Raw genomic sequence first — 9,086 nt, 5'->3', positions numbered from 1 at the left:
TCTGATCTTATGGACTTGATCTTAAGACCACTTTCCTTCTCAACATGAGCTTCGAACTTTTTGAAATTTTCAAACACTTCTGATTTTTGTTTCAAAAAGTTAACCCATGTTTTTCTTGAAAAGTCATCAATAAAGAGAAAGAAATAGTTACTCTTACCAAGTGAACTTGGTTTGATTGGGCCACATACATCTGTATGTATGAGTTCTAGTGGCTTTCTTGCTCTTGTCTCCGACTCCTTTGGAAAACTCATCTTGAATTGCTTTCCAAGTAAGCAACCTTCACTTCTATGTTTGGTCGGAGTAGTTAGCTTTTGTAGACATTTTAATAACAGAGGAGTTAGTTCTGTGTTCATGTTACCAAACATTTCTCTACCTTTTAATAACAGAGGAGTTAGTCTACGTATGTGACACTCAAAACTTATCAATAGCAATATGACACAAACAATAAATAAACACAATCAACATGGTAAAAGAAGCTGTTACAAAGGGTGGTACTTCCAACCGGTTACATTTTTTCATACGGTTTAAGATTGGGATTTTGTATTGACGAAGATTAGAGATAAAAACTTGTCTGACCAATTGGTTGTTTTTGTCTTAGAAAAATGAGGAAGAGAAGGAAACTCTCAAACCATGATATGTCAATACATTAAAATAACTAAGTAGCAGTAAACAAGGGACCAAGAGAACGAAACGTCAAAACCATGAAACGGAGAAATTGCAATTCTCAACTGACTTGGACTAAGGTTGGACGAAAAGAGGAAGAGCAAACAAGTGGGGGAAGAAGAGCTTGACAGTGCTTTCCGGAATAGCGGGAAAGGTGTTGGAGTTTGAGAGCCTGTCCGAGATTAACAGATTGGATGTAGCCGGCTTGTCCAAACACAAAAGCGGTGTGTTGACTCGGAGGAGGAGCCGAGATGGATATATATGAGTCTAGTTCAAACACCACAGCAACTTTGTTTTCCTCATCAACAAAGAAGCTCCCACCAAAATATGTGCTAAGCTGAAAATGTAAAGAAGTGAATATAGGGCCCCCCGTTTCCACTAGCAAAAACTTTGTCCAGGACACATGGTCGGGCTCAACCAGAGTAAGGGTGAGCCAAATCTCAAAAAAGCTTGATTCACAACCACCAAACAGGGCCGCAAGCTGCTCATCATCACCATCACCTCTAAGGAAGCTTGAGAGGGTGACACAGTCTTCATTGAAAGAGTGAAAAGGAAGAGGGAGGCGTGGTCCAAACCTCTCTTTGGTAAAGTCAAAACAGAGTAAGAAATCTTCAACCCCGTCAACTGGGATCGATCCGTCAGCGTCAGGCTCTATATCATCAACTCTGTCATGAGCAAAAAAGTAGGTGTTACCGTTGACAGACGCCCCTCGCTGATGCACATCTATCTCCCACTTGGGCTTCGCCTCTTCGAGGACTCTCCATGATGAATCAGAGCTGCTCATTTCATAGATTTCGCACCTGAAAACGTTTAGTACTGGTCCAGCGACACAGTTGTCATCCACCAACCTCAGGATTTTGTGGTCGCGCTTCTTATTCTTATCCTCCGAGTATCCGATGGCGTAAATGTCGCTTGCCTCGAAGCTTTCTCCTCTCGGTCCGATCCACCTTGATTGACACAGGTAAGGGTTCCACACCACCAGCTTCAAAAGGTCCTTAGCCACGCATAACACCAACCCATCGCAGTGATATACTGCGGATATCTCCAACTGATTAAGCAGATCTACCTGCTGTACCGATACATCTCCTTGATGGTACCTCAGAGAGTAGACCTTGTTATTCATCTTCACGAACCCCAGAAGAAACTCATCTGCTGCTTTTTTACCCAAAACCACCCAGCTTTTCGTTATAGCCTCCCATGTTTTGCAAGTGGATCGAACCGCCTTCAGTGATGTTATCGGAACCCTCTTGAATATCTCCACAACCAATTTCTCCCCAAGATCGCACATCCTCGGCATCATCCTTCTTCCAACTCGTTGGCCGCTATTGAAAAAATATTAGGGTTTTCCTCTCTCTCTCTCTCTATCTACGCGCGCGTTGTGTGTCGTGTATTTATATTACTATCATAGCTTGCTACGCACGGGTCAATTATATTATATATTTTTATTATTTTATCATAAATTTAAATTTAAATAATTCGTAATGGCCAAACCAATGGAGGGTGGAGGCTCACATAGCTCTACGCTGTCGGTCTTGGTTCCGGAGGGCTCTACGCTGTCGGTTTTGGTTCCGGAGGGTGGAGGCTCACGTTGCTCTACGCGGTCGGGTTAGGACCCATAGTCTCTTGGGGTTGGGTACTAGTTGGGTTCTGGTGGAAACGATGTGATGGATTTTGTCGCCAAGGTGTATGCTTGGATCAGAAAAGGATGAGCTCTCGGTAGAAGAGGACGCTCTCCACTATCGGTTACGACGACAAGAAAAGGAAAGTTGAGGTCTCGAGTCTCGGGTTTAATGGACGTGAGATGGAGTGTGAAGTTTGGGATGAGCCTTCGGTTAGTCCGATGAAACTCCCCGTGACAAGTTCGACGGTTCTGAACCGTTCGGCGGTTCTGAACCGTTCGGCGGAACCGCCGAGAAGAGACAAGAAGAAGTTGAGCCGACACGTGTCGTTGGATTTGGGCAGTGTCGGTTTGGGCTGTTGGGTTTAAGGCTCATTTTTTTACTTTGGTGTAGGGTTAGCTAATCGGGCCGTGGGCCTTTTATTTTGTAAGGTTATTGGGCTAGATCCGTTTCTATTTAATAAACAAAAAAAACATGAAGGAAAAAAAAAAAAAAAACCAATGGACCAGAACCAAGAAGCTACAGTAGCGATCAAACAAACATCAAGATCAGAATTTTGATTAGGACTTACAGTCAGAAAGGCTCTGGAGAAAAGGGTCGAAGCCATATTACAGTGCCAAAGCTTTCTCCTTTCAGATTGATTCTCTCTCTCCAGGTAAGAAGAAGTTTAGAGCTTTGCAATCGTTTTGTTAGTGTGTGTTTGGCCGTTACGCGTTTTCACTGTGTACAGAGTAGCCCGGTTTAACTAATTGAACCGGAAGCAAAAGTGAACTAAACCACGAAGAACACTACGAATATAATGGTTTGAAATCCAAAAAAAAAACTCATAAAGCCACACATTGTTACAAACTCAGAAAAAGAGATTCAAAAGGGGAATCCTTTACGAACATACTTCTTAGATTCAACACCCAAACGTTTCACGCTTTTAGCTTTCTCAAAAAACTCCATCAACTCCTCTACAACGTCTTCTTGATGACACATCACATAAACCTTCAAGAACCGTTTCTCGCTCATCCTCAGCGCCGTGGCAATGCTCACATCTTCCACCAAAGGCTTCATCCCCATTTCAAAGACTCTCTTCACCAAATCCACACGAGGCCTAATCTGAGTCTCGAGGTTGGCCAGAAGCAAGAAAGGGTGCTTAAGCACGGAACTAGCCGCGAGTTTCATCGTTGCCACGACGAAAGTCATGTTTCTCTGAACCTTCTCAACTGACAAAGTGAGAAGGATCGGGCATTTCCCACACAGACCCCAAATCTCTTCTTCTGATAGCCCAAACTTCTCCAGGTTCGCAACCTTCTCTTGGATGGTCTCCATCCTAGTAACCCCTATGATAGCTGCAACGTATTTAAACATCTTGGAGTCTCTGGTGACCCCGGTCTTCTGGATGTACTCGAGCTTTCCCTTGTTGAAGCTCGTTCTTGGAATCACCGTGGGGCGAGACATCAACATTGCAACAAGATCCTCCTGGCTAAACCCCAACCCTTTGTAGAACTCTATAGCGGGTTTGATCTTTTCATCGAGGTCATACAACATGAGAGAAGGGTTCCTAATAATGGCTTTCCGCAAGACCTCTTTTGACCCAAGAACGTCGATGAAGTAGTTGATTCTTTCGTCGAGGACGAGGTGAATACGAGAGCTGAAGAACTTGGGACGGCAAGTGACAATCTTCACAAGGTCGGATGATGTGATCCCCAGTGGAGTAAGAAGGCTGAGTTTGAACTCTAGCTGAGAGACATTGGCTCTCTGCAAAGCTGGTCTGCTAGTGAAAAGCTTTGAGATTTCATCGTCGTTACAGCCCCATTTTCTTAGAACTTCCAAAGGACTCAGTTTAACACCATCAACGCGTTGTTTTACTTCATTGACGCATAACGTCGAACACCTGGTGGTGATGGTGGCAGATAAGTGATTTCTTCTTACTAAACTTGAACTAGTGGAGAGTAATCTGATAAAAGATAATAGATTTATCTTCCCTGTTGAATGCATTTCAATAAAGAGTAAACTTTCACCAATAATCAAACAACACAGGCAGTGACATTTAACAAGCGTAATCAGATGCTTCAAGAACTCTGAGAAAACAGTTTCACACCAACGATGAAGAGAAGGAGGAGGAGGAAGCGATGGAGAGTGATCATGTGATGATGATGCGCACCACAGCGAGTTTTCGGACCAGGTCTTGCGACGATTGTGTTTGTGTCCGAGCGAGTCTGAGGCGAGAGTTATTGTGGTCCGAAACATAAGTTGATGTAAACTATTGGAGCATTCTGTAAGTGTCACTTACTGAAACGACGTCGTTTTATAAATGATGGACTATTCTGTAAATTTTTAAATAAGTGCCAACTTAGTAACGACGTCGTTTTAACATTCTCAGTGCAAACTCTTTCTACAAGAAATCAAAAGCTACTTCCTTCGTCTCTCTCCCTTCGTCGTTGCTCGATCCGTACATCGGAGGTAAGCTATCATGTATTTTTCGATGGAAAGTTCATTCTTTTGTTGTCTGTTGAACCCAAATTGCGAATTGTAATCTGTTCTTCTGGGTTATAATAAAGTTGTTAACTTGATCGTTGAGCTTGATTTGATTCCTTTCCGACTCTAAATCCGGATTTGTTATCGTCTATAGTAATTGGGTTTTAAGTTTTAGCAGATTCAGCAACTTCTACGGTTCCAAAGTTTTATTATTTGTTTTCCAGAAAATTTGTTAGAAGATGACATTATAAATGCAATGTTGCAGGTTTTTTTGAGGTAAGCTTAAAGTGCAAATGGGAGACAGTCAGTACTCGTTTTCTCTCACTACGTTCAGATATGAAATGTATCTCTTTTCTTGTATTTAGATTGGTTTCTTTGGAGATTAATTTTGGGTTGTGGTTTGTGGAAACAGCCCATCAGGGAAGCTGGTTCAGATAGAACATGCTCTAACAGCTGTTGGATCAGGCCAAACATCTCTGGGAATCAAAGGTTTGTTGTCAGTGACCTGTTGAAAACTCTAAACAAGAGATTCGTAAGGAAGAATTTTATTTTGTAGTTATGACTGTGTTTTTTTTTCTTTCTTTAATGCATAGCTTCAAACGGAGTTGTCATTGCAACAGAAAAGAAGCTTCCCTCTATTCTAGTTGATGAAGCGTCTGTAAGTCTTGATCCATCTCTTTCTTGTGTTCATCATGTTACTTGCAGTTTTGTCAAAAAAATTATAGCAATTAGCTCGTTTTCCTTGTACCAATACTTGTGGAACTTTCATTAGGTTGTAATAATTGTGAAGCTAATGTCTGTTTCAGGTTCAGAAGATTCAGAACTTGACTCCCAATATTGGAGTTGTTTACAGGTTCTTCTCCTTCTCCTCAGCTATCTGTAGATCTTGTTTGATAACAGATATGGTTTTTATTTGACCAAAAAAAAAAAAACAGATATGGTTTTTATAGCTTAAAGATTTTGATTTAATGCTTAGTATCTCTCATAAGTTGCCTTTTCTTTAGTTCTTGTTCTCATCATTTTAATGCTAACTTTGGTATTTGCTTCTGTGAAGTGGTATGGGTCCTGATTTCCGAGTTCTTGTACGAAAGAGTAGGAAGCAGGCTGAGCAGTATCTCCGCTTGTACAAAGTAATCTTAAGACCTCTATTTTTAACTACTTTTCTTGGAGTATGGTAATGCATATATGATGAATTATCAACTTCTAAAGGGGTTTATTGTTGCAGGAACCTATCCCTGTGACGCAACTTGTAAGGGAAACTGCTACTGTGATTCAAGAGTTCACTCAGTCAGGGTATTTAATACAATTCAAGAATCTATATGGTTACTTCCTCCTATTATGATCAACAGTGTTAAGAAGAGTTACTTATGAATCTTGCTTCTGTTTTTTTTTTACTTTCGCTGTCCTTTATGTAATAGTGGTGTGAGGCCGTTTGGAGTTTCTCTACTAGTCGCTGGGTACGATGACAAGGGTCCACAGTTGTATCAGGTATGTACAACAATAAAGATATATATATAACCATTTTGCTTATCTTTTAAAAAAATAAGACATCTTAACATCAGAATTTCATTTTATTCCCTTAGGTGGATCCGTCTGGCTCTTACTTCTCATGGAAAGCTTCAGCGATGGGAAAGAATGTATCAAATGCTAAGACATTTCTTGAGAAGAGGTGAGTGTGATATAATAATAATAATAATAATAAAGTATATATTCTTGGAAGCATGTCATGTCAATCTTAGTCTCTCTTATTAGGTACACTGAAGACATGGAACTTGATGATGCCATTCACACTGCCATATTGACATTGAAGGAAGGGTGAGACGTTTTACCTAAAACTCAATTTAGTTTAGTTCTCTCTGTTTTCTACAATCCTAACATCTCTCTGTATCACAGTTTTGAGGGAGAAGTCTCAAGCAAAAACATTGAGATTGGCAAAATTGGTGCTGACAAAGTGTTCAGGTAACGTCTCTAAACTAATAAAAATCAAAGAATCTTTTGTTATATTGCCATCACAATGTCTGAAAAGAGGCTGTTGTTATTATGTGCAGGGTGCTAACTCCGGCAGAAATCGATGATTACTTGGCTGAAGTCGAGTAAAACTTTCACCTTGGCCGTGCAACAAAACCAGAATTTGAATCCCATTACTATCTTTTGTTTCATTCTTGCTGGTTGCACAAATTTGGTGGTTGGCTTATTCCTTCGGTAACTCTTTTAGAACTTGTTAAAGACTCAATTTAGAATCTGTTTTCATTTGTGTAGATATGTTCAAAATATCTCTTCATGTGAAATTTCAGAACTGAGAAAAGTAAACTAAAATTATTTAACCTGAGCCATTTTTGGTTTACATAAGATTTTTTTTTTAACAGATTTTATTAGAACTTGTAGCATCAACCATTACATAGTTGGCAGTTTATACAAAGACTGAAACAACTTCAAACAAACAAGCAACTTAAGATTCTAAGTTGGCTGTGGGTTCATTCCAGCTCCAGTTCTCTCTTCAGATAACCAAACAACAATACCGCCAAAGATAGATGAAACCGGGAAAGAACAAAAGGACCTAGCGAGCCAAGATGCTAATAATTAAGACACAAGAGGCAATGACTCCTCTATTAGTAGAAGCTTAGCTAGTATTTGAGCTTCTTCTTCTTCCAATAGCTTGACTCTTTCAATATCAGTGTTAAGAACACTTCTTTTTTTGTAACAACTGCCATTCATTCATTAAAAAACTTAGTTTGCTGGGGGCATTAAATCTGCCACAACCACCTCTTGTTTATACAACAATAATGCATTCTTTGCAAGCATATCAGCCTCACTGTTCCTCTTTCTCGGAATCCACTCAAAAGCAACACGATCAAAGGCGCTAGCGAGTATATGGATGTCTTCAACTATTCCGTACATCTCCAAAGTCGGGGACTTCTTGTTTATGGATTTGATTAGTTGCGTTGAATCAGATTCAAACTGCACTTCCTTGATATCTTGGTGCCGACAAGTCGCCACCGCTTCTTTAAGAGCAAGTCCTTCCTCAACAAGGACAGAGTAGATAACTCTAACGCCTCTCTTTTGTAGAGTCCTCTGTTCTCGGTTTATCACAAGCCACCCTAGACCTGCATTCTTTGTTGTCGTAGACCAAACCGCATCCGATCTGGCGATAGTGTCCATTTCAAGGGAAGGAGGTTGTGAGGCCCGTCGGGAATGCTTACTTTCCTTTTCGTGCGCTAGAGACCATTCTCTTGCTGCACCAATGGCTTGCGATAATGTATCTAGAGCGTTTAAAACAACACTGAAATACTTAGACTTCAGTATATAGAGCGTTTAAATATACTTCCTAAATCGGTGGAATAACCACTACAAAATCGTTATTTTCTTGAAAAACGGAGACAACAAAGGCTCAAAACCTCTTTCAACATCATCATATGTTAGTGCATGATGCAACTATGCATTAAAACAATATTGTCATATTTTTTGAAATTTTCTCAAACTCTAAGTGTCCCTACAAAAATATTGAATTTTGGTAAATGCTTTATATACTGAACCATATAATCTTAAGTGTTGTTTTAAAATTTCTAACCACATTCCACATTTGTATTAATGTATGGTAAACTCTCTTTCATGGTATATGAGCATCGTTCAATTTTTTTTATAAGTTAATTTAATAAACTTCATATACTACCTAAATTAGTGGACTAAACATTATAAAATCGATATTATCTAGAGAAATGGAGACAACAAAGGTTCCAAACCTCTTTGACCATCATCATATATTAGTACAGGAGGCAACTATGCATTAAAGCAATATTGTTATATTTTTTGAATTTTTTTCAAAATTTATGTGTTAACCCCTACGAAAATATTGAGTTTTACGTTAAACGCTCTATATACTGAAACTTATACTTTTTATTGTTGCTATAATTTTTCTAACGACATTCTAAATTTGTATTAATGTATGTTAAGCTCGCTTTTATGGTATATGGGAATCGTTCTAATTTTTATCAATTAATTAGTAAAACTTCATAATACTATCTAAATCAGTGGAATAATCACTACAAAATCGCTATTTTCTTGGAAAACGGACACAACAAAGGTTCTAAACCTCTTTCAACATCATCATATATTAGTGTAGCATGCAACTATGCATTAAAACAATATTTTCATATTTTTGACATTTTCTCAAAATCTATGTGTTTAACCTCTACAAAAATATTGAATTTTTGTAAATGATTTATATATTGAACCATATAATCTTTAGTGTTGTCTTAAAATTTCTAACCACATTCTACATTTTGCATTAATGTATGGTAAACTCTCTTTCATGGTATATGAGCATCGTTCAATTTTTTT

The 9,086-nt window shown here is 39.1% G+C and overlaps 4 protein-coding genes across 5 annotated transcripts; 1 reads left to right on the top strand and 3 right to left on the bottom strand.

Annotated features, from left to right (window-relative positions):
* Window positions 1-724: 724 nt before the first annotated feature.
* LOC106298186 (F-box/kelch-repeat protein At1g24800-like) lies at window positions 725-2,025 on the bottom strand. The gene has a single exon (XM_013734263.1). It carries the CDS (start codon window positions 1,958-1,960, stop codon window positions 725-727), a length of 1,236 nt encoding a protein of 411 aa, XP_013589717.1. The 5' UTR covers window positions 1,961-2,025.
* Window positions 2,026-2,827: 802 nt separating this feature from the next.
* Window positions 2,828-7,027, top strand: LOC106301093 (proteasome subunit alpha type-2-A-like). 2 transcript variants are annotated; one of them, XM_013737414.1, is made up of 13 exons: window positions 2,828-2,937; window positions 4,654-4,733; window positions 5,014-5,082; window positions 5,161-5,237; window positions 5,342-5,406; window positions 5,555-5,601; window positions 5,803-5,878; window positions 5,974-6,041; window positions 6,167-6,236; window positions 6,332-6,417; window positions 6,501-6,563; window positions 6,642-6,707; window positions 6,797-7,027. In XM_013737414.1, the coding sequence occupies exons 3-13, from the start codon at window positions 5,042-5,044 to the stop codon at window positions 6,843-6,845; spliced, it is 708 nt and encodes a 235-aa protein (XP_013592868.1). In that variant the 5' UTR covers window positions 2,828-2,937; window positions 4,654-4,733; window positions 5,014-5,041; the 3' UTR covers window positions 6,846-7,027. The 2 variants fall into 2 exon arrangements, with proteins under 2 accessions (XP_013592868.1, XP_013592869.1); XM_013737415.1 differs by lacking the exon at window positions 2,828-2,937 and having other exon boundaries at window positions 4,654-4,735; window positions 5,015-5,082.
* Window positions 3,050-4,542, bottom strand: LOC106301092. The gene has a single exon (XM_013737413.1). It carries the CDS (start codon window positions 4,518-4,520, stop codon window positions 3,147-3,149), a length of 1,374 nt encoding a protein of 457 aa, XP_013592867.1. The 5' UTR covers window positions 4,521-4,542; the 3' UTR covers window positions 3,050-3,146.
* Window positions 7,028-7,475: 448 nt separating the features above from the next.
* On the bottom strand, window positions 7,476-7,907 carry LOC106298185 (14.7 kDa ribonuclease H-like protein). Its single transcript, XM_013734261.1, has one exon. It carries the CDS (start codon window positions 7,905-7,907, stop codon window positions 7,476-7,478), a length of 432 nt encoding a protein of 143 aa, XP_013589715.1.
* Window positions 7,908-9,086: the final 1,179 nt, after the last annotated feature.

The sequence above is a fragment of the Brassica oleracea genome, chromosome C6 (genome assembly GCF_000695525.1).
Source record: "Brassica oleracea var. oleracea cultivar TO1000 chromosome C6, BOL, whole genome shotgun sequence".
Classification (NCBI taxonomy): domain Eukaryota; kingdom Viridiplantae; phylum Streptophyta; class Magnoliopsida; order Brassicales; family Brassicaceae; genus Brassica; species Brassica oleracea.
This window is presented reverse-complemented; position numbering and strand designations above follow the sequence as displayed.